Below are 24,137 nucleotides of genomic sequence, written 5' to 3'. Positions count from 1 at the left end.
AAGGTGGATCATTGGGTAGCACTGAGCAAGAAGGTCCAACCGTTGGAGACATGCAGGCAGCACTAGTGAATTGGTGATACTTAATTTACCCATTTATTTAGTGTAAATTTAAGCAGTTTGAAGAATGGGTGGATAATATAGGCTACAGCATATCATATTGGTTCAGGTGTGTTTAATTGGGGTTGGAGAGCTAAACTCTGCAGGACAGGAACAGGATTGGAGAAACCCTGGTCTATAGTATTTTCGGCGAATCTATGGTTAGGTTAACATTTAAAATACACATTAGCAAGTGTAATTGTGTCCTTAAGAAAGTCTAGGCTATTTTCACTTTTTAGTAAACAAAAACTAAATTGTCATCAAAGAAATGTGTTTCCCTTTTTCCTGTGTTTGGCCATTAAAGGGTTAATAACGTTTAATGATATCAGTATCATCAGTAGCCTACTTAATTTTAAGCAGGTATGTTGAACAACAACGAAATTTTCCGCTCCAGGTCGACAGATGACAGCAGTGTGCCAGGCATCAATGTCTTTCCGGAGGAAACGGTCACCAGCAACTTCCGTTTCCGTTTCGCCATTGGAAAACGTTCAGCGAACACCGTGGGAGCAGAGAAGTATAGGAACATTTCAGTTTTTTTTCCTCCCCTTATTTACACAACTATCGGATTAATTTTATTTTAGTGATTTGGTGTGGAGGAAGAAAAGACTAGCATTTTAGATAACGAGGAAACTTGCCAGTTCGCTGTAAAACAGCTGAATAAAGTTAGAGGTAAGTGTTTGTGTTCGTTTCGTTTGCTACCGACACCCTTCTTTAAAACATAACTCACAACAATAACATTAACATAAATAACTTATAACCACCGGCATTAAATTATCGTTGCTACTGTAATATAACGGCGGCAACTTGGTACTTTTGAGTGCTGTCAATAACTGCACAGTATGATATTTTTTGCAATGCATTTTGTACTTTGGTAACAATCTGAGAGATTTAAGTTTAGAGCCACTTTAGTGAACTCTTGAGGCCAGTAACACAACACGATTGAACGGAATCTTGCGCAGAAAAACATTGATAATATTTGTTTCACTGATTCTAATAAGTAATGTATTTTCTTTAATGTATCGTCTTTGTTGTTGCTCTTAGAATTATACAAAAGCATGATGCATACAAAATGCGTGCACAAGTTGGAATCACAGATATTTATAAATTGAGACTAAATTAAACACCAAATAGAAAACATTTTTATACTGTTGTTCGTGGCCATTTATTATAGTGGTTTTTGTCATTTTTGGAGATTGATTTGTGGACTGAAAACGCTCAAAGGAGGGATTAATAAGCAGATTGTGATTTGAGACAGTAAATAATTAAGAACCATTATACATATCCGGTTGTAAAGGTAATAAACGATTAGACTTATTTATATTTATTAATGTGAAATGTAACGAAGCTGTTATACTGAAAGTGATCTGTTACATTAACATTAGTATTACATTTTGTTTGTTTGTCTGTTAGATATTCCTCCAGTATGTCTCTTCCCAAGCGTGAGGTTGATGAGCTGAGGCCATGGGTGGAACGCACAGTAAAGAAGGTCCTTGGTTTTTCTGAACCCACTGTGGTCACAGCAGCGTTACACTGTGTAGGAAAAGGCCTGGACAAGAGAAAAACCACAGGTAAGATGTTTGCCTTATATATTCATGAATCATCAGGTACTGATATAAGTTATATCTGTACCTGGTATATCATATTACAATGAAATGACAGTTCTACTGTAGGAGTGAATGCCTGTGTAGATGCAAGAAACAGTCAGTCATGCAAATTGGAAAAGTTTCTTACGACCTGAAGACAGTTTTTACTTCTGCAGCAAACCTAATGCTGGGCATACACAGTGTGATTTTTAACTATGAGCTGAACCAAGTACCTTACGAGCTCCCAATAATTTTTAAACGGGTTAAAGATCTGGGTTCAACCACATCACATAGGCTTCTAACACACACACACACACACACACACACACACACACACACACACACACACACACACACACACACACACACACACACACACACACACACACACACACACACACACACACACACATAAACACTCTCTAGTTGTTTTTGTTGACCTTGCTGTTCTTTGCTATTCTTCACCTAATCATTTGCCCAGCATTCTTTTTATTTATTTTCCCATCTGAAGCTATAGCAACACCAGTAAAAATATTCATGTTTTTAGCACCAAAGCTCAAGCAATTGCCAGTGCCACTGGCTTGCAATGTACAGGTACAGCCATGCCATATTATACAAACTGCTTTGACAAGATTATCAGGTTAACCTGACTCGTATCATGTGCAAGGGCTCACAACAAGCTCCCGAGTGTCTAAACTCTTACTAGCACTGTGTATGCCAGGCTTAATTTTAGCCTCCTTATAGCTACAATGATTTAAAAAAATAAGATCTCTATGGTATCTTAACATTCATTGTGAATATGTAATTGAGCCTGATTGCTGGAATCTTGCAAATGAGAGTGGTGAGGCTTATTAGACACACAAAAGGGTGGAGTCTAGCAATCCAGAAAGTTCCTTTATATATTCATGTCATGATGATTGATGTTATAGCTGCATGGATAAACATAGGAAATAGATATGGATAAGAATTCTGCTTAATTTTTGTACATTTTTAACCATGTAGGTTTGCCATTGAAACATAACATGATCTCACTCAGCTTTAAAGTTCTCAAGCTTCAAAATTTGTTGCAATTTAAAGAGACTTATGCACTCACTAATAAAGAGATCTTTAATTTGCCGTTTCCATTTTTTTAATTACTTTGCTTTTGAACTTGTACAGATTAGAGAATGTTTTGTTCTGGGGACTAAAAAAGGTTTGGTGAATATTGAACATGAGTAATTTGCCCAAAATCAGTATTAAAATCATTAGTAGTTAGTTACAAGTGTATCGTAGATTACTTTCATTTGAACTCCTTTTAAATATTAATCAACAGTTGTGGTTAAATCCAGCATATTCTGTAAAATCGAAAACATTAAAGGTCTGTTCACACCAAGGACAATAACTATAAAGATATAGTTATAAAATCATTCTATATCACTACTATAACAGCACAGAGAAACAATATCGTTGGCATTACTTTATAACAATTTTTCCAGCTTTTGAACGATTAAAACACTGACAGCCAATCAGAATCCATTCTGCTTAGAATAAACAGAACAATATCATCTGCTAGTTCTCGGTGTGAATAGGCCTTAAGTTAGGGTGTGTGGAAACAAGCTAGTATTTTTTGTAATAAAGATGTGATAAGAGACAAACTATCCCATTTCCAAAATTTGTAAATGAAACATGATGGCTGTTTATTGATTGGCTTGACATGTCTTTACCTATCCCATCTCATTTTTTTTACGTAACTGTGTCTACACCAGACGCGATGCGACAAAAGCAAACAGAACCCATTATAATCAGTGATGCTGTCTAAACTGGATGCAGTTTACATACAGGATACATAACAAATTCCCGACATTAAACTGATGCCCTGTTCTATTTCTCAAGTACTTCAAGCGCTCACGCTACTTCTTACACAAAGAACAAATGGATTTGCAGCGGTTGCTTGGTCACGTCCAGTGTAAATGGCAACAATGGCAGCACTGGTTTATGAAGAATTATTCATAATTTGAGCGGATTTTAGAATTTTATTATGCGGCTGATACTGTGGCAAGGCAGTGATAATTCCTTGAGACTCTTTATTAATAAAGATCGATATCTCTCTTCTTTTAGACCAGCTAAGGCCGTTTCTTGATGATTCAGCAAGCAGCTTTGTTGAGCGTCTGTTTGAAGCTCTTGAGGAAAGCAAAAACTCCCGTGGCAATAAAGGAGCTGGAGAGAAGAACCGCAAAAGAGAGCTAAAGGTAGAGAGTTTTCTGTGCCTCACATGTCTGAGCAAGAAGGAACATTTATTAAGGAAATAAAGTCTGTTCTGAATCAATTTTGAGTCACTGTTTTATGAAACTGACACTTAATATAAGGTAAAAGTTATGGTTACGTAAACTTTCTCTAACTATGTCTTTGTCTTTTTCATCTGTTTTATTTTTCCTCTCTGTCCTTTGTTTAGGAAGTGTTTGGAGATGAGGTGGAAGGAGTGAAGGATGGACACAGTGTGGATACAGGGGTAAAGAAGAAGAGAGTACCTCGCTTTGAGGAGGTGGATGAACCAGCTGTTTTACCTGGACCCCCTACAGAGAGTCCTGGCATGCTTACCAAGATGCAGGTAACACACACCATCAGTAAAAGAAGACACTAGACAGAGGTATCTGATGGAGCACATACAGGATCACTTCAATAAAATGTTGACAATTTAATGAAATGAGTAATGGGATGAAGTGTGATCACTACAATATTTTGAACATGTAATTACTTGTGCAGCACTAAGCAATATCTGTTTTACCCAAGTACTTACAAGTATGAAAGTTCACAGCTTTTTTTTTAGAGAACACTACATAATTGCTCATAATTTAATATTTTTGATGGACTGCCTGTGTCAAGCGTAAATACTATCTGTGATGCTCTATTTTCAGATAAAGCAAATGATGGAAGCAGCCACACGGCAGATTGAGGAGAGAAAGAAACAGCTAAGTATTGTGGCTCCTGTCCCTTCTACACAGGTAATAGACAATACCAAACACCTGTTTACAGTAACGGCCCTGTACTACCCGTGTGTTCAAAAGAACTCTAAGAAATCATAGAAATACATTGCATTTGTTGTTTATTTAATTTATGATTGTTGATAAATTAATCACAGGTAAATTTGTTTTTCACAATATAATATATCCACAATAAAATATTTCTTGTTAGAAGTTAAATGTAGGTTTAAAATTTTACCTGTAACTAATAAATGTGTACCGTAACAAAGCGCCTATAAATCATTTGCAAGCTATTAGTTCACAGTTAATTCATAGTTTATAAACTGTAGTCTTTACTTTAAAGGCACACTATGTAAGTTTTTTTTTTTTGCATCAAAATATCCAAAAACCACTAGAACAATTTATATATTTTATTGATTTGTGTACTTATATTATCCCAAATGTTTCTAATAATCTTTAAATCCAGAGAAATAAGCAGTTTTGACCAGGACACGGACCATCATATCCGCGCTTCCCTACATTTATTTTGTAGAAACCATTGAAACACCAAAGACGCTTTAATATATTGTTTTATTAGACAGGTGACCAACTGTGTATATGTTCATCGACAGAAACCTAATCATTGTTATTCAGCTCAACACAGTTAGTCTTTTTGTTTAAATCTCGTTTTCTTGATTTACCGCGAGTGCCATGTTTTACCATACCTAATATCAATCTAGCTCACTGCAGTGTGCAACAAGTGTCTCGTATAGTAGCGGCCGAGCGAACGCCCAGAGTAGCATTATAACAACTTTCATCACACTGAAATGTATCTAATATTATAAAACAGCGCTGCGTTAGCCCACATACGCATGACTGGAAGAATAATAAAATAATATTCCGGAATAATAAATGCTCCACTGCTCTCGAGCCGAGTGTCGTGCTTGTCAATTAGCAATTGCTCCAACGGCCTCATTTCGCACCAACGGCTTTTGTAAAATTAATAAATCTTTAATACATTACCGATCATCCATGAATTTGATTTCTGCCCAAGTGCCGTCGTATTCTCCACGGGCTGTAGAGGTCAAGACAACAACTCTCATGATTCCGCGAAATCAAGGCGTCATCAAGCTTTTTGAATAAACAACCTCTAGTGGTGAAAAATTACATAGTGTGGCTTTAATGCATCAATAGGCTATATACAAACAGAGAGTTCTTCATTTATCGTCACTTAAATTATTTAATAGTTATTGTTTAATTAGCTCATATTTCAAGTTAGATAAAGGTGCATTAACAAATGATTAACCATAAAAGTGATGTACAGTATTTTAAACCAGTAGTAAAGGAGCTGTTAATGTTTATTAGGAGTAAATGTTTATTTAACTGGAAAACAACTTTATTCTAGAGCCATAAAGCCAAAACAATCTGTTAGTTTAATTTCCTATTATCACTGTAAAGCCGATTTGGAACAATCTACATTGTTAAAAGCGCTATATAAATGAAGATGACTTGACTTGTAAATACTCCTCACTTTAGGTCATGGAAAATACAAAATTGCTATTAAATAAGGACTGGTTTTCTGTGCCACTATAGTTGTGGTGTGCACTCTGTTATTCTTTTATGTCTAATATTTAAGCGTTTTTCCATAATCGGGTATCGGTTTTGTAATATCGGATTCACCGATCCGATAAATGTCGCCATCTTGTTGTCTGTGCTTATCATTAGTCTCGTAAAGTCACATTCATGGTCCCGTTCACTCACTGGGTTGAGGCTCAGGAATGCTCCAGCTTAGCCACCATATGTAACTTAACAAGATCCACTCTTTTAAAACGCCCTAGATTAGAGGTCGACCGATGGTGGATTTTACAGATGACAATAACCAGTTTTCGAAATGGATACTGAATGAAAACAAACAAATCACTCCAAGTAAACTAGTGCTGAACTTTAATTTAAAAAAAAGAAGTGAAAAACTGACACAATGAACTTACTATTTTTGTATGTAGCCTATTAATATATTAATGTAAAGACCACAATTGATAAAATATGAATTTACTAATAGTTTTCAAATGATTTAGAAGTACTTAAAGCTGCAGTAGGGAGTTTTGAGAAAACGTTGACTTAGCCTGAAAATTTGAACAAGCACAACTTACAGGTCCCACCCCCTTGCTCTCTGCTGCACTACAGCCCTCCCTCCACAGCTCGTCCTCCACAGCGGAGCCTGTCGTGAACGCGCAGGCTAGTAAACAGGGCCACCGATAACAGCGGATAAAAAGTGATATGGCACATTCACTAATAGGGACTAAACGTCAATAATATGCTTTACATTGACTATGGCCTGCCCATACTTTGACTACAAACTTGGTCCTCAAATCATTATGTATTTTCCAATAGCCTACATGTAACTTTATAACGTTGCACTCTTTCTATAAGTTATAAATAGCTAGTAAGATAACGTTAATATAACGGTAACTAACGTTACAGTATGCAAGTAATTATTCTAGCGATAAATAATGCTAGATAAGGTGTGCTAGTACATTATTTCAGCAACATGACAAGCCAGTGAATTAGCAGGTTTCAATTGTTGCTTAGCAGAGTGCTTGACATTTTATCTACATGTTATGCGGCTAGAGTTTTGACACCGAGTCAATGGGCTCTGTGTCATTCTTTTTCGCTTGTTTATCGTCATCAGTCTTTTTCCTTTTACCTCTTTGTTTGATGAGCAGGTGTCACTCGAGAATTGGCAGTTTAGGTTGTTTCTCCGTCATAAGCACAGCTGCAGCACACCGGCAATACTGAGTTTGAACGACGGCTCGCGCTGTGCAAGAGAGGGGTGTGATCAGCGCGTACACGAGCTTGATTGACACTGCTAAGACATGCCTCCTGGCTCTGATTGGTTGTTTCTGACCGGGAGCGTGTATTTCTTGCAAATGGCAATAGGACCACTAGGAGGAGCCAGAGGAGCTTGATTTTTACACAGATTATCTGTCAGGACATAATGACAGTTTTAGCAAATACATTTTTTCAAAAGTTACCTACAGCAGCTTTAATTACTGTATACTGTTACTGACTTTTGTGAAGGGGTATAAATATAATTACTATGTTCCAATGAGTGTGTGTTCCTTTTGTTTAATTTGAGTGATTTTAACTTCTGTTTTAAAATCAGCAATCAGCAATTAATTAATAACCATTTATTTTTCTCTAATGATTTATTGAAGACAATTGACACATTAATCAATAATCAAAACAATCAAGTGTAGCCCTAAACTCCAATGTTTATATTAAATGTCATGTTATAACTGGTACAGAGTAGGGGTGCACAATATTGAAAAAATCTGATATTGCGATATCGAGATTAATTTCGATATTTTTAAACATATGTAAAATTGCAAATGTTATGGGAAAACGCATCAAAATAGATTTATTACAAATAAAACAAGTTTTCTTACAACACAAAGTTGATTTCAACTGAAAGTCATATTGGACTGGTACAACATGAATAAATAAATAATAACCATGTCTACAGAACAGGACATGTTGTACAGACCAGGTGTAAATGCCCTCCGAAACGCATTCGAGACGGGTTTGAATCCGATCGCTCACACCACTTCAGGAGGTGGTCTGGGCCGCATTCCAGATGAAACTGGACAAGTGTAAATGCATCTGGTTATTGAAACCACATATGTAAATTTTACTCCTCCCAAAAACGCTATTAAATAAACGTATGAGAGCGTGTTATAGTCAGATACGACGACGCAACTGCAACACGCATCACCGCAGATGGGCATCGTTCATCAAGCCAACGCACCGCAAACTATCGCAAATCAAAGTGAAAGTCGCAGACGCTTAACAAACAATTATCATCATTAAAAGTAAAGAAACGAAATGATCTTACCAGGGCTGTTGCTGCTCTCTCTCATTGCGGTCTTTAATGTTGAAATTTTAGCTGATAAAATGCAGCTCATAACTGTTGCTTTCGGTGACGTGAACTCCATTAAATCTGCATATAGCGCGGGAATTGAAGATTGAGTTAAATCCGTTTTGCAAAAACACATGTACCGTAAAATTTCAAATAATAGCCCGGGCTTTTATTTTCCCAAATCGTCGAACTGCACCGGCTTGTATTTGAGACAGGTGTCTATATGAGACAGGCCTTTATAATTTAGTTGTTGAGATGTTGTTCACTGAGTGTAGGACTAGAGTCTCTAATCTCTAAAAATCTCCAAATGCTCCACGTGAAACTGCGGTCTTCCGACCTTTTACTATCGTGTCAATTGATTTTAATACGCGCGAGGGAGAGAGAGAGCAAGACAGCTCTCGTGTTTGAAGACGTGAGAGTGCGCGCGCGGGGTCCGGGGCGCTCTCTCTCTCTCTCTCTCTCTCTCTCTCTCTCTCTCTCTCTCTCTCTCTCTCTCTCTCTCTCTCTCTCTCTCTCTCTCTCTCTCTCTCTCTCTCTCTCTCTCTCTCTCTCTCTCTCTCTCTCTCTCTCTCTCTCTCTCTCTCTCTCTCTCTCTCTCTCTCTCTCTCTCTCTCTCTGCTCGTTACGCGCCCTGTCAAGCGCAGGAGTCATTCTTTTCTACATCACTCACCGATCAAAAAAGGCTTTGGCGGGACAAAAATGTGCTTTGGCGGCTGCCAAAAGGCGGACGATCTGACGGTTTTAGAGGATTAAATACAACCCGAAACTAAAAAACAGACCCGGCCTCTATTTGAGACTGGCCTTTATTTACCCAAACCTGCAGCCACACCGGGTGTGTAAAAGAGACAGGCGTATATTTGGGACTCGGCTATTATTTGAAGTTTTACGGAATGTGACCAGGTGTAAATTGAATCGTTTTGATGAATCAGATAGCTATCCGATCTGAGAAAACCCATGAAGTGGCCAGGTGGCCTGATGTCTATACCTGTGCGCTGGTGTGTGTGTCGAGCCGGCAAGTGTGTAAGTTATGTGTGGGGACTGTGTGGTAGAGCGAGGGAGAAGTGAGAGAGTGACGGCGATTAGCTTTGGAGCGAGTAGCGACTCTAGCGTCATATAGAGTCTCCCCTGTTCTTTCTGACCACTTTGGGGAAATCTGACTGTAGCATGAAAGATTAACCCTCTCCTTGATTTCATGTTGTTTATGGAGAAGGAGAACCAGGAAATGAGTCGGGGGAAATGCAACGCTACCAAGTGACGCGTATTTTTCGAGAGGTGCATGTTATGTCGAACGGGACGCATCATAAACAAAATATCGAATAATTATCGCGAGACTTTCGTTATAATATCGGGCAACGTGATATCGCGATAACGATATTGAGTCGATATATCGTGCACCCCTAGTACAGAGTAGCAATGTTGTTATCTCTTATGTTGTTATTTTTTGTCCCTAATTGTCTGTCGTTCTTTGTCATCTAAGCTTTAAGAATGGATACCAAATTTAGTTCTTTCTCCTATAGCCCAGAATGGCTCAATCTCAGACGGACTCTAGTGCTACACGTTCCAACCTCCCAGCGGGGGGTGCCACCCAGTCCATCGCTCCCTCTCAGGCTGCTAACTTCATGAATGACGCTATAGAGAAAGCCCGCAAGGCAGCTGAGCTGCAGGCCAAGATCCAATCCACACTGGCCATGAAACCAGGAATTCTGGGTGCTTTGGGCAACACAGGGCCACATAACCTGGTAGCCCTGGCCAACCTGCATGCCATGGGCATTGCACCACCGTGAGTGTTGTAAACATGTAGAAATGACTGTCTTTTTTGTACATATTAATATTGGGAACAGGCTTCATGCTTCCTAGGAAAATTTTTATTAAATTGCAATGTGTTTTCATGTTAAGGAGGTAAAAAGTTTTCTCATATTTGCTTATAGTAAAGTGGAGCCTCGTGAGATTACAAAGCCAACTCCCCTCATTTTGGATGAGCTCGGACGAACTGTTGATGCCAGTGGGAAAGAAGTTGAGCTCACACATCGTATGCCCACTCTAAAAGGTACCACACACTGCTACAGAAATATGAATCTCACATTTTGTTGTTTTGAAATATATTTTTCCTAATGTTCTCTTTTATTTTTTTCCCTCTGTCTCTAGCAAACATCAGAGCGGTGAAGAGGGAACAGTTTCGGCAGCAGTTAAAGGAAAAACCCAGCGATGACCTTGAATCCACGTCTTACTTCGACTCACGTGTGGCCCTTACTCCTGCACAGAGAGCCAAGAAAGGCTTTAGGTTCCATGAACAGGGGCGCTTTGAGAAGATCGCCCAGCGTATTCGCACCAAGGTGGGCATCAGCATCCCTCTTTATTTTTGACTAAAAAAAATCATAGATAAAAAAATTTGACTTAAAAAAAAAACGTTGCTCAATAATAGATGAGAAATAATATTATCTTCTGACCTCAGGCTCAGCTGGAGAAGCTACAGATGGAGATTGCTCAGGCTGCCAAGAAGACAGGCATACAGGCCTCCACTAAACTTGCTCTTATTGCCCCCAAGAAAGAGATGGGAGAGGGGGAGATTCCTCGTATAGAGTGGTGGGACTCCTACATCTTGCCTTCCCATATAGAATTGTAAGAGTCAATAGCTTTCAAATCTGCTACTGACAATTATAAAATATACAAATTGTGCCTTTCCAAAGTCGTATTGACATTGTGAAGAATTAAGGCTGTCTTTTCCATATAATCTGGCAGTCATGCAGTTCGTTTTGATAATTAATAACATAATTGAGTGAAAGATCTGTTCTTTTTCTCAGATCTGCTTGTACAAATTTAGATGAGGTGGAAATGCACGGAGTCACCAACCTACTTGAACACCCTATTCAGATGGCCCCTCCAGGTATTCATGCATGCATTAAACATCAAAACCTTCTGCAGACAGAAACTGGTTGAATTTCAAAAGACCCATTGATCAAGATATTTGGTCTAACCTTTTATGTTTCTATTTCTGTCTTTCTCTTTTTGCTTCTCTCAGTGGATACAGATAAGCCAGTGACTCTGGGTGTGTATTTGACTAAGAAAGAACAAAAGAAGTTGAGGAGACAAACACGTAGAGAAGGCCAGAAAGAGGTGCAGGAAAAGGTCCGATTGGGTCTTATGCCTCCACCTGAACCCAAAGGTACATCACCAGCCAGGTTTAAATGTTTAATATGTCAAACAACCAGAAAGGTTTGGGCACACCTACTCATTCCTTATTACTATTATTTTTCTATTAAAGGTTTTTCACATCATAATTCATAAACACTTGGGTTTATATTCAGGGTTTGTACAGTCATGAAAAGTCATGTAATTTTAAAATGCCAATTTCCAGGCTGAAATGTTTTCGAATAATACGTTTTTGAAAAGGCATGGAAATTTGTTTCTCAAAAATCTGTTTAATACACTGAACAAAATTATAGACGCAACACTTTTGTTTTTGCCCCCATTTTTCATGAGCTGAACTCAAAGATCTAAGATTTTTTCTATCTACACAAAAGGCCTATCTCAAGTATTGTTCACAAATCTGTGTTAGTGAGCACTTCTCCTTTGCCGAGATAATCCATCCACCTCACAGGTGTGGCATATCAAGATGCTGATTAGACACAGCATGATTATTGCACAGGTGTGCCTTAGGCTGGCCACAATAAAAGGCCACTCTAAAATCTGCAGTTTTATCACACAGCAAAATGCCACAGATGTTGAAGTTGAGGGAACGTGCAATTGGCATGCTGACTGCAGGAATGTCCACCAGAGCTGTTGCCCGTGAATTGAATGTTCATTTCTCTACCATAAGCAATCTCTAAAGGTGTTTCAGAGAATTTGGCCGTACATCCAACCGGCCTCACAACCGCAGACCACGTGTAACCACACCAGCCCAGGACCTCCACATCCAGCATCTTCACCTCCAAGATTGTCTGAGACCAGCCATCCGGACAGCTGCTGCAACAATCGGTTTGCATAACAAAAGAATTTCTGCACGAACTGTCAGAAACCGTCTCAAGCAAGTTCATCTGCATGCTCGTCGTCCTCATCGGGCTCTCGACCTGACTGCAGTTCATCGTCGTAACCGACTTGAGTGAGCAAATGCTCACATTTGATGGCGTCTGGCACTTTGGAGAGGTGTTCTCTTCACGGATGAATCCCGGTTTTCACTATACAGGGCAGATGGCAGACCGCGTGTATGGCGTCGTGTGGGTGAGCGGTTTGCTGATGTCAACATTGTGGATCGAGTGGCCCATGGTGGCGGTGGGGTTATGGAATGGGCAGGCGTATGTTATGGACAACGAACACAGGTGCATTTTATTGATGGCATTTTGAATGCACAGAGATACCGTGACGAGATCCTGAGGCCCATTGTTGTGCCATTCAACCACGACCATCACCTCATGTTGCAGCATGATAATGCAAAGCCTGATGTTGCCAGGATCTGTACACAATTCCTGCAAGCTGAAAACATCCCAGTTCTTGCATGGCCAGCATACTCACCGGACATGTCACCCATTGAGCATGTTTGGGATGCTCTGGATCGGCGTATACAACAGCTTGTTCTAGGTCCTGCCAATATCCAGTAACTTCGCACAGCCATTAAAGGGGAGTGGTCCAACATTCCACAGGCCACAATCAACAACCTGATCAACTCTATGCGAAGGAGATATGTTGCACTGCGTGAGGTAAATGGTGGTCACACCAGATACTGACTGGTTTTCGGACCCCCCCCCCCAATACAGTAAAACTGCACATTTTAGAGTGGCCTTTTATTGTGGCCAGCCTAAGGCACACCTGTGCAATAATCATGCTGTCAAATCAGAATCTTGATATGCCACACCTGTGAGGTGGATAGATTATCTCGGCAAAGGAGAAGTGCTCACTAACAGATTTAGACAGATTTGTGAACTATATTTGAGAGAAATAGGCCTTTTGTGTACATAGAAAAAGTCTCAGATCTTTGAGTTCAGCTCATGAAAAATGGGGGCAAAAACAAAAGTGTTGCGTTTATAATTTCTTCAGTATAGAATAGCCTATATGTTTAATTAGGGCCTGAATGTCGGCGCGGGTATTGCGCATAGATTTACTCATTCCCACATGTTTCGCTCTTATGCGGGAAATTCACTATAACTTGTTGGTTAGATCAATAAATGAATCCACACATTCAGAATATCTTATCAAATCAGTCATTTAAAACAGCGTCAGTGATTCAGCAGTACCACGTCGTCTCTCTCTCTATCTGACGCACAAATGGCTTCACATTTTAGCACATTGTGTCAGCACTACAAGCGAGCTGCATGCTGCAATTTTAGTTTTTCATTTTCATGTCTTAAGTCTTTCCAATTTAAATATTCAAGCGATTTTACACCATTATGTACTTGCGCACTCTCTGAGAGGCGGTGTTCTGTGCACTCTCAGCCATGTTTACGCATACACATAAAGCCGCCTCACAAACAACTCGAGTTCTGTCAAATTAAGTTCTTTTTTGTGGCTTATTGCGCTTAAATGGAAATGCAAAGTCAAATACTTTGTCTTGGCGAGTATCCCCATACACCACGTTGGTTGTCTTAAGTAAACACAAAACAGTTGAGAACCAGTATATTGGATCAGTACATTCACCCCACACATGCCATTCTACTTTTAAAACAAATAGTATTAATAGTCATTCATTTTAGTTAAGATATACTGATAAATTTCAACATGGATTTTTATTCTTATTTTACATGTATGCATAGACTTTCATGGAACATTAGGTCATGAATATTGCCTCAAGTCATGAATTTATTGGTAAAAATGTGTATGAACCCTGTATATTTTAGCTTCTACAAAGTAACCACTAGATTACAGCTCTGTACTCTGTACTTTTCTCTGTGTATGCAATCTTCATGTGTTTATGTTTGTGTGCAGTGCGGATCTCTAATCTGATGAGGGTTTTGGGGACGGAAGCTGTGCAGGACCCCACTAAAGTGGAGGCTCATGTTAGAGCACAAATGGCCAAGAGGCAGAAGTGAGTGGTTTCACAAGCACAAAAGATTGGTATCAAAGCCAATAGTACCGTATTTTCCAGAAAATAAGCCCCACCTGGTCAAAATGGCACATTTACAATCATTATAAACATGTACTTTAGTTCCCCTCACTCCACAACAAATCATTTAAATTTAAGTGTATTCAGAACAGGAATGAAAGTATACAACAAACAAATTAAATGCGCTATACAAACAAACTTGAGCATTTCTCTCACCCGGCATGAATCCAAATGTGCGCATTTTGCATGCTTGGCTTTGGAAAATAAGTTATAAAATGATTTAGATTATTTAAAAAATGAAATTGTAACTATGTGAAATACAGGCTTTTGTTCTTTCATGTTTGATTTGCATAGAGTGATGTTTTATTGTGTATGTTCAGGGCCCATGAGGAGGCAAATGCAGCACGCAAACTCACGACAGAACAAAGGAAAGAGAAGAAGGTGAAGAAACTTAAGGAGGATTTGAGTCTTGGGGTTCACATTGCTGTTTACAGGTACAAAACATGACTAATCGGCTAAAATCTTGCATTCAGATTTTATATTTGTCCTGTAACACACACTGATTAAACAGTTTAATGAATCAGGGTCTTGTCAGCTTGGAGGGTTCTGCTTTAGAGAACAAAATCTCCCACAGTGTTTCCAACACCAGTGTTCTACAGCCGCGCTGCATCCTGCTAATCCACAGCTCCACAAAGCTCATTCTGAATGCGAATAGAGAAGCCCACAATTCAGAATAATAGTAGTCATCAAAAAATTTAAATTATACAACTGTATGAGAATTAGTCAATGGCCAAAAATTAGGGCTGTGAATCTTTGGGTAGGCAGCGAATCGATTCGATTCACGATTCATAGGTTTTCGATTCAAGAACGATTTTTGCAAATTCAGAAAGATTCGATTCAATGCGATTCACATTAAAATTCGATGCGATTCGATTAATTCGATTCGATTCTTAATTTTGTATATGCATAGGATTATTTAAATGCTTCCCCCAATGGGTCTTAGTCAGGGTGTGAATTATACAGCTGCCTTCGGGGGTCAGAGAGTGAAAAAAAAACAACAAAAAAAACAACACATTTTGTCTATTGTTAACGTTAGTTCATGTTAATTTTTAATGAATCTATTATTATAAAAAAATGTTTCCAAAGCCTATAAATTAGCATTTGTAAAAATGTAAACCAAGATTTAAAAAGGTTTTAAAAGTATAGTTACTTTAAGTATTTTGTAGGAATGGATACACAACCTTAAAGTGTTCCTGGTACATTAAACATCCTCCATTGTGAGACAAAAATACCATGAACTTTCCCAACTAAACCTTAACTAACGTTTCCTCATGGAATAGCTACTGTTCTCTTTATCCGATTGAACATTTTCCTTGTGATTCTGAAAGAAAACGCGCCGGCTGTCTACTTGTGCTATATTAACGATTACGAATGCAACTTTAATGCGCATCTGATTGATGGATAAACCACGCGCTCTTATTTCAGTGTAATTAATGTTGTAGTTATTTCATCAGTTCAGTTTAACGACATTAAGTTACATTTCATTCATCATTCATGATTAATCGGAAGCGTGTGCATTTTAGACACCTATTATACGTTTTCTCTTTCCATGTAATAAATGCGCACCCTTGAATAAGTGGGGTTTTACTTTAACTGCTCAGGACGGGTATGACCCATTTCCGTAAAACTTCAGTATCTTAACTTAAAGAAAATAACGGTGACGTTTCCACGCCATGAACGCGTTGTTTCATAGCAGTGACCGCCCAATGATATGGCAGCTTTATCAATGGCTTGCTTTCTCGTGAACACTAATGGCTGTCCCGAGGAGAGCTCAAACATGGACTGCTCAAAAATCTGTAGATGAGAGCTATATGGGACCGAGCGCGAGCGAAATCCAGTGAAAGATGGTAAGAGTGCAGCGAGTATGTGAGAGCTGTGAGGACGCGAAATGACGCCGCACAACGCCTCATTAATTCGTGCATGTAGTCATTTAATTAATGTTTATATGTTTTAAAGCACTGAATCGATATAGAATCGCAAATTATTCGATTCTTAGCATTTTAAATCGAATATTGACCGAAATAAACGATTCACGATTCGAAATACATGTTTCAAGATCGATGCATATGCATCGTCAGGATTTGTAATCGAAGCATCGAGAAAACGAATGAATCGTTACACCCCTACCAAAAATATTAAACTATTGAAAACTATTCTGTAATTTAGCTTATTCAAAGTAGCCACTAGATTTCAACTGGATATTCCCACTCTTGGTATTCTCGTCTCAACCAACTTTGTCTGATGTACCCTGGATAGTAGTTTAGGAGGACACTAGTTGGTTACTTTTACTTTACTGTCCAGTCTGGCATTTAAAAACATTAGTTAGGTTAGACGTGATATTGAATTTAACACGGATGAAAATGAGGCTGTGAGGGATAGACAAACATTCGTCACTAGTGTAGATGCGATGCACTCTTTCTAGCTCTACGGATCTGTTTTTAAGGGAAGGAATCCACTGGATAGCTGTGTTTGCATGAAGCCAACAGGGCCAACACGCTTCGGCTCGCTTTAAATGGTACCACCTCTGTCGAGGTTCCAAGTAGGGATGCACCGATCCGATATTTGTATCGGGTATCGGGGTCGATACTGACATTTTTGCCGGATCGGGTATCGTTCAGAAGAGGCCGATCCAAATCCGATATTGTGCGTATATATTCAGTGTTATTGTTAAGCCCAACAAAAGGCACAAAAACATTATAAAGCACCATAAAGTTTTCGTGCACTATATTATAAGTGTTCTGAAGCCATAATATATTATAATGTGAGATAGACATGAATATTTAAGTCATTAAATTCAAGATCACGTAAACTTTTCCCTCCGTCAATCTGTCAATCATTCTTCATTCAGCATTCAAACAGCGCGTCGCGTTCGGTTACTACAGTCAACACGAGAACAAGATGATTCAATGTTACTATTATTATACTTGATCTGTAGATAAAGGTCTATGGTTTCGCATAAAACAATTTTATCTTGCTGGTAGGGCTGCAACTAACGATTATTTTGATAATCGATTAATCGGACGATTATTTTTTCGATTAATTGGAGAAAAAATTCAATTCGATTTTTTGTTTATTATGACTAAATAAAACCCGGTTACACTTTATTTTAAGGTGTCCTTGTTACAGTGTAATTATATATTTAAGTACAGAGTAATATTAAGTAACTACATGTACTTACTATAGGAATAGGGTAGGATTAGGTTGAGGGTTAGTTGCATGTAATTATGCATAATTTACTGTTATTACTACAGTAAGTACATGTAACATATGTAACAAGGACACCGTAAAATAAAGTGTTACCTAAAACCCTAAATTAGCATATTTATGTGTAAAAGTGTACTTTAAAAAGTGCAAAAGCCACACATTGAGTTTTACAAATATCAATATTTGCATTGTTTTTAATGATAATTGCTGATGGCAAGTTGACAACCATGATTAATGTAAAAAAACAAACATTTATATCCAACATATTGTTTTAACACAATTTTTGTTAAAACAAATTTACAGACATGTTGTTCAGATGTGAAGATATAAACTAAAAACATCTCAAATATATAATTCATTTAATTTTTATTTAAAATTAATTGAATTATAAGGATAATTTGTAAGAATAAATATAGAAAGACTGAAAACAAGCGTGTGAACATAGAGCCGCAGTAGATCGCGTTTGAAAAACAATTAAAACTTAATAGTAGACAAATGCTATATAAAGAGAGCGGAGTGGAGGTACGCAGCAAGCTAACAGGCTTGATTAAAAAGACAGGAAAAATGATGCATTAGTGCACAAACATTCGCTGAAAACCACTGAGTACAATGACTAAAAAACAATAATTTACTGCTGCTGTTATTAACTGCCTTTATATTTAGTGCTTCGCTTTGTAAAGACCGTTTTAATTTAATATTTCTGCGGTAGCACTATTTTAATCCATCACTTATGTTGCGAGCGAACTGATTGCGCAGCCTGATGCTCGAGACGCAAAATACAGACATCCCAAGTCTCCCGGAAGTTCTGGAAGTCACCCGCATATTGATAGCGGCTCGCAAATTAGTTCAAACTCCCGGGATTTGAGCACGCAAGCAAGAGCGCGCATGCGAGACAGAAGAGACTGTGCTCCAAACCGTGTAGCGCGAGCGCGCGGCAGAGCAACGGAGGGAGAGAGACCTTGCGTGTGTGCCTCATGAAGCGCATGTAAGACAGAGAGCATCCTGATTGGCCTGTTTCAACCAATCACCAGTAAACGCTCCCCGTGACGTAAGCAGACCAACTAATCGATAATGACATTCGTTGACAACGATTTTCATAATCGATTTTATCGATTAGTTGTTGCAGCCCTACTTGCTGGACTTTATTGCTGTAACTTAATCATGTTACTTTCTACCGGGTCAGGTGTCTCTTAGATCACAACAATGGAGTACAGTAGAGCACTATAATTGTTCTTCACGCGCACAGTAGGCTAACTGAAATTTAAAACTATTAAAAGAAAAGGCTCAATAAACGATTGCATAGATAGATACTGTATAATACACTACGCATCGATATGTATTTCCTTTGTGCTTTGAACTTTTCAATGCGGACTCGACGCACGCTGTGACTCTGTGTTGCTTCAAGCGCATCATTCTGCGCTCGGGATGCGCATAAGCGCTGTGTGCCGCAATGTATTGGAGCCTTTCATATCATAATACAGTGACGCAATGAAAGATTATTAATAGCCTTTCTTGTTCTGTCCTATCTATCATATGTTCCTGCCTCATTAAACAACTGTTTTATACATTTAAAACATGTCTCAATTTTAGGCTATATCTAAAATAATTTATCTTTTTGATTTTTGTTATCTTGTTTTTCATGAATATATTTTACAACAATACAAAGAGCAATGTGTAACGTTTTACCAGATTTAGTGTTACACTTATTGTCTCTTATTTGTTCCCCACTAAATGTTTTTTTCACTAAATGTTCAGATTTTATACAAGTATACTGTGAACTCTTGATTTTTATAGATTACATTTTACTGCTGAATTATCCACTAATCTAGTTTATAATAGCATTTTTGTCATAGATTATGATCATATATTTTGATTTGTTTTTCTTTATAATGAAGTTGTCTATATTAAGTAGATTGTGTTTAATACACAAAAGAGTGATTATCAGTTCAACACACAAAAAAACTGCGCTGGTATCGGATCGGTATCGGGGATCGGTCGATACTCAGAATTTTTGGTATCGGATCGGATCGATTCTGAAAAAAGTGGTATCGGTGCATCCCTAGTTCCAAGCGTACTGTGCCGATACTAAAATGTGATGTGAACACACTGCAGATCACTGATTGGTCAGACAGAATCGTCACTACCAGCGCATTGTATTTGCGAGACATCAAACCCGCTAGATTTAAATACAGCCACCGCTGTAGCACCTGTTTTAAAACTACTTGCTTGACTTGCTTGAAGAAAAAAGAAAGAAAGAAAACTTCCAAAAAAGAAATGGCTGAATCGTGGTCAGTGGACGAAGTGTAGACGTTCCTCTCGTTGGTTGCCGAGGAGTCAAGTCATCTTCATTTATATAGCGCTTTTAACAATGTAGATTGTTTCAAAGCAGCTTTTCAGAGATAAACATACAATTTACGGTAACAGAGATTGTTTTGGCTTTATAGCGATTTTTGAATAATGTTATTTTCAGCTAAAGTTAGTTTTGATTGATTCACTTCCAGCAAAATTATCATTTGTTATCAAATTAGGGGCCACTAAGACGACGGCGTTCTCTCTAATCAGACTTTAAACGCGAACCTGTGACCTGACGGCGTTCACATGCGCATTAAGAATTGATTCTATAGTTATATTCGTTTGAATATATGTGCGCAGGTTTGTAATTTCCCTACAAACCATGCCTAAACAAACTACTTGTCTTGCCTATACATTAGATAAAGAATTTTGTTTTATTTTATCCCTTCGGGGTATGCGAACCGGATTTTCAACAACGCTTTATCTGTAGAGTGGGAAAGGGATCCTCCATAGGGAGAGGCTAGTTGACACTTCAGCACTGCATTGTCATCGGGTCCAGGCGAAGCTCCTTTGTCAGATCTGGATACGGCCTGGATTCCGGCAGGCTGCGGGAAAACCTCGGGATAAACAAAGACACTAAAATTAGCGTAGATGCCATTCTTCTTATGATGTAACGAGTACATCTGGATTTAAGGGAAGTGTTCCTGGTTCCGGCTGACCTAATCTATGCAGCCTAACATTGAATTATAGAAGTCTATAATGTATTATGTGTATGCTAGGTCAAAGAGATGTGTTTTTAGTCTAGCTTTGAACTGACAGAGTGTGTCTGCTTCCCGGACAATGGTAGGAAGACTTTTCCAAAGTTTTGGTGCTAAATAGGAAAAGGATCTACCGCCAGCAGTCGATTTTGATATTCTAGGTATTATCAACTGGCCGGAATTTTGAGATCGCAATAGACGTGAAGGACTATAATGCGTTAAAAGCTCGCTCAAGCACTGCGGAGCTAAACCATTTAGTGCTTTTTAAGTAATCAACAATATTTAAAAATGTATACGATGTTTAATAGGGAGCCAATGCAGTGTTGACAGAACCGGGCTAATATGGTCATATTTCCTGGTTCTGGTAAGAACTCGAGCTGCTGCATTTTGAACTAGCTGTAGTTTGTTTATTAAGCGTGCAGGGCAACCACCCAGTAGAGCATTACAATAATCTAGTCTTGATGTCATGAACGCATGAACTAATTGTTCTGCATTTGTTAATGAGAGCATATGGCGTAATTTAGATATATTTTTAAGATGGAAAAATGCAGTTTTACAGATACTAGACACGTGACTTTCAAATGAAAGATTGGTATCAAAGAGCACACCCAGGTTCCTAACCGACGACGAAGACTTGAAAATGAGGTCAAGAGGAGCGGATAAACTATAACGGTCAGACTATAATCTCACTCACTTTGAAGCGGTACTAACTGCAGTGGAAAAGCAAACCGAGCTAAAGCGAACCGTGCCGTGCTGAGCCTCAAGCTGCCATTTCTGTCAATGGGTCACGTGATCCCCCCCATACCCCCCCCCTCGTTTTCATTCTTGCCAAAAAAATTTAATATGGTGCTACTTGACTAAGGCCTATTATATCACAGTCCAAATTTGTTCTGTTTCGTCACATTCAATATAGATTCTTTCTGTTTGCTCTAATGATTTCAGCTTTAAGTCAACTTTTAATTGCATTGTTCTTGCTGCTTGCACACAACAACATACATATAGCGTGGCCAGTTTATATCCTATTGTTTACTCAAGTGATTTATCTGATTTGCCTGCAGAATCCGAAATCTGTATAACCCAGCCAAGAAGTTTAAGGTGGAGGCCAATGCAAACCAACTGTACCTTACTGGCACTGTAGTACTGCACAGAGACCTCAACATCGTAGTAGTGGAGGGAGGTTGGTGAATGTGATATGGGATTCTCTATAGATTATCTTCACAGATGTGTTTTTTTTTTAAATATTTTTTTCAGGATCATTATTTATCTTTAATTGACTCCTTCCTCCCTGTAGGACCCAAGTCACAGAAGAAGTTTAAACGACTGATGCTGAGTAGGATTAAATGGGATGAGCCGAATTCCAAGAGAGATGGTAAGGGGAAATAGGAGTGGCTGAAGACTAAACATTTATGATCCGCCTTTTATGAGCTGTGATTTGGAGCTGACCTTTGACCTTCCATGCTTTTTCTTTTTCTTTTATTTTAGAACCTCAAGATTCAGATGATGAGGGTTCCAGGAAAAATAATAAATGCACCTTGGTTTGGGAGGTAAATGCACACCCGTTTCATATGTCATTAAATGGAACATTTACCGAAAATTATGCATTACTATCATTACTCAGCAAAAATAGATTATTTCTATTACAAATGGTGTTTTCCTCAGGTCAAATTACCTTTTTTTATATAACGCTTCATACAATATAGATCGTTTCAAATCAGCTTTACAGCAATAAATGGCAAAATAATGATCAATAATGTTCTTAACCATTTCATGGTTTTTACTGCTGTAGACATTGTGATATGAAGTAATTCAAAATAAATGTTACGTTTTTTCTTTCCTTTTTCTTATTAATCCTTTGTGTACTTAAATATATACATTTTATTCCTCAGGGTACAGCCAAGGAACGTAGCTACGGGGAGGTTAAGTTTAAGCAGTGTCCAACGGAAAACATGGCTAGGGAACATTTTAAGAAGCATGGCACCGAACACTACTGGGACTTGGCTCTGAGTCAGAGTGTTCTGGAGACAACTGACGACTGAGATACAGACTAAACTCTGAAGAAGAACAACAACATAGGACAGTGGCATGTGGACCTTACACACATTTTTATTTTTATTTTTTTGAGAGAGAGAGGTGGAAAAGACTGGCAGAGATAAAGATGTATATGTAAATATAGTTTGAGTGTGTAAGAGGATGATTGTCTTTTGCATACCTGCTATATAGGTGTGAAACAATGCAAGGCTTAAGAAATGAGCTAGGATGTTAACCCTTATGTGTACTGCTGCCGAACTTCACAGTGGTGGCAGCTTAAACAAGGGTGAACACTGGTTTTGTATCTCTTGTAAAAGTTTTATAGTGTAGGCTGTGCAGTCTGATCTCATGTGTGATTTCTACCTTGGATCCATCTGGTTTGAGTGCTGCATCATGTGCTCTCACCATTTTGATGCAGTCTTTTCAGTAAGTAAGCCTCACTCCTGAAATAAGTTAATTGTTACTGTGTAGTTTGTTACTGATTGGACAGACATTTTTGAGAGCAGATACAAGAGTATTGGTTTCACTTTTAACACAAAAGTGTTGATTTTAGTGTGGCTGAAGAATGGAGAAGGATTTTTATTTTGGTTCACCTATTCAAATGTCCAATAGAAAGTGACAGAACACATGGCTGCTTACGTTCATGGCACATTTATTTTTCATACTCTTATTCCCCCCATTTCATGTCAAGAAATCAAATGCAAAAAGTGCAACCTACCAAATGCTGATCATTAAAGCTTGGGCTAAAAAAGAAAAGAAAGTTCTTGTTTGTTTGTTTTGTTTTGTTTGTTGAGAAAGTTTACTTAATTGTAAGATATATATATATATATATATATATATATATATATATATATATATATATATATAAAAACGTAATTTCAACTAATTTAAAAGACATTGACTTTATTAAAGAATACCACCTTGGCTATTTCTAGTGCCAAAACTTGTTCTCCAGTTGCTAGACTAGATAAATGCTTCTGATATGCTCCCAAAGATGCAGTGGTGGTACAACAGTATTTGGACCAGGCATTCTTTCTTCACCAAGACTGTGTTCCACTTGGAGATTTAATGGTATGATGCTTGTAGCTACCTTAGGCAAGGCAAGGGAATTTTATTTGTACAGTGCATTTCATACACAGCAGCAATACAATGCGCTTCACACAGTATAGTATAAAAAAATAAAATTCTATATATGTAAAACGCCAACAAAGAGATTAATACACAAAA

General features: G+C 38.2%; 1 protein-coding gene across 1 annotated transcript; it reads left to right on the top strand.

The window, feature by feature from the left end:
• The first annotated feature begins 544 nt into the window (after positions 1 to 544).
• prpf3 (PRP3 pre-mRNA processing factor 3 homolog (yeast)) lies at positions 545 to 23,666 on the top strand. Its single transcript, XM_056257706.1, has 17 exons — positions 545 to 765; positions 1,507 to 1,664; positions 3,777 to 3,907; positions 4,111 to 4,266; positions 4,574 to 4,660; positions 10,052 to 10,314; positions 10,463 to 10,581; positions 10,680 to 10,867; positions 10,987 to 11,153; positions 11,336 to 11,418; positions 11,554 to 11,697; positions 14,451 to 14,550; positions 14,949 to 15,062; positions 21,941 to 22,059; positions 22,174 to 22,251; positions 22,365 to 22,426; positions 22,769 to 23,666. The coding sequence occupies exons 2-17, from the start codon at positions 1,520 to 1,522 to the stop codon at positions 22,916 to 22,918; spliced, it is 2,106 nt and encodes a 701-aa protein (XP_056113681.1). The 5' UTR covers positions 545 to 765; positions 1,507 to 1,519; the 3' UTR covers positions 22,919 to 23,666.
• The last annotated feature ends 471 nt before the right edge of the window (positions 23,667 to 24,137 follow it).

The sequence above is a fragment of the Rhinichthys klamathensis genome, unplaced genomic scaffold (assembly GCF_029890125.1).
Source record: "Rhinichthys klamathensis goyatoka isolate OS25496 unplaced genomic scaffold, OSU_Roscu_1.1 h1tg000006l_1, whole genome shotgun sequence".
Classification (NCBI taxonomy): domain Eukaryota; kingdom Metazoa; phylum Chordata; class Actinopteri; order Cypriniformes; family Leuciscidae; genus Rhinichthys; species Rhinichthys klamathensis.
This window is presented reverse-complemented; position numbering and strand designations above follow the sequence as displayed.

Bases quoted from the DNA above. Each gene is read 5' to 3' on its own strand.
- prpf3 (XM_056257706.1), top strand. From the start codon at position 1,520: ATGTCTCTTCCCAAGCGTGAGGTTGATGAGCTGAGGCCATGGGTGGAA. The intron at 3,908-4,110 runs GTAGAGAGTTTT...TCCTTTGTTTAG, and splicing joins ACCGCAAAAGAGAGCTAAAG to GAAGTGTTTGGAGATGAGGT. The intron at 4,661-10,051 runs GTAATAGACAAT...TTTCTCCTATAG, and splicing joins CTCCTGTCCCTTCTACACAG to CCCAGAATGGCTCAATCTCA.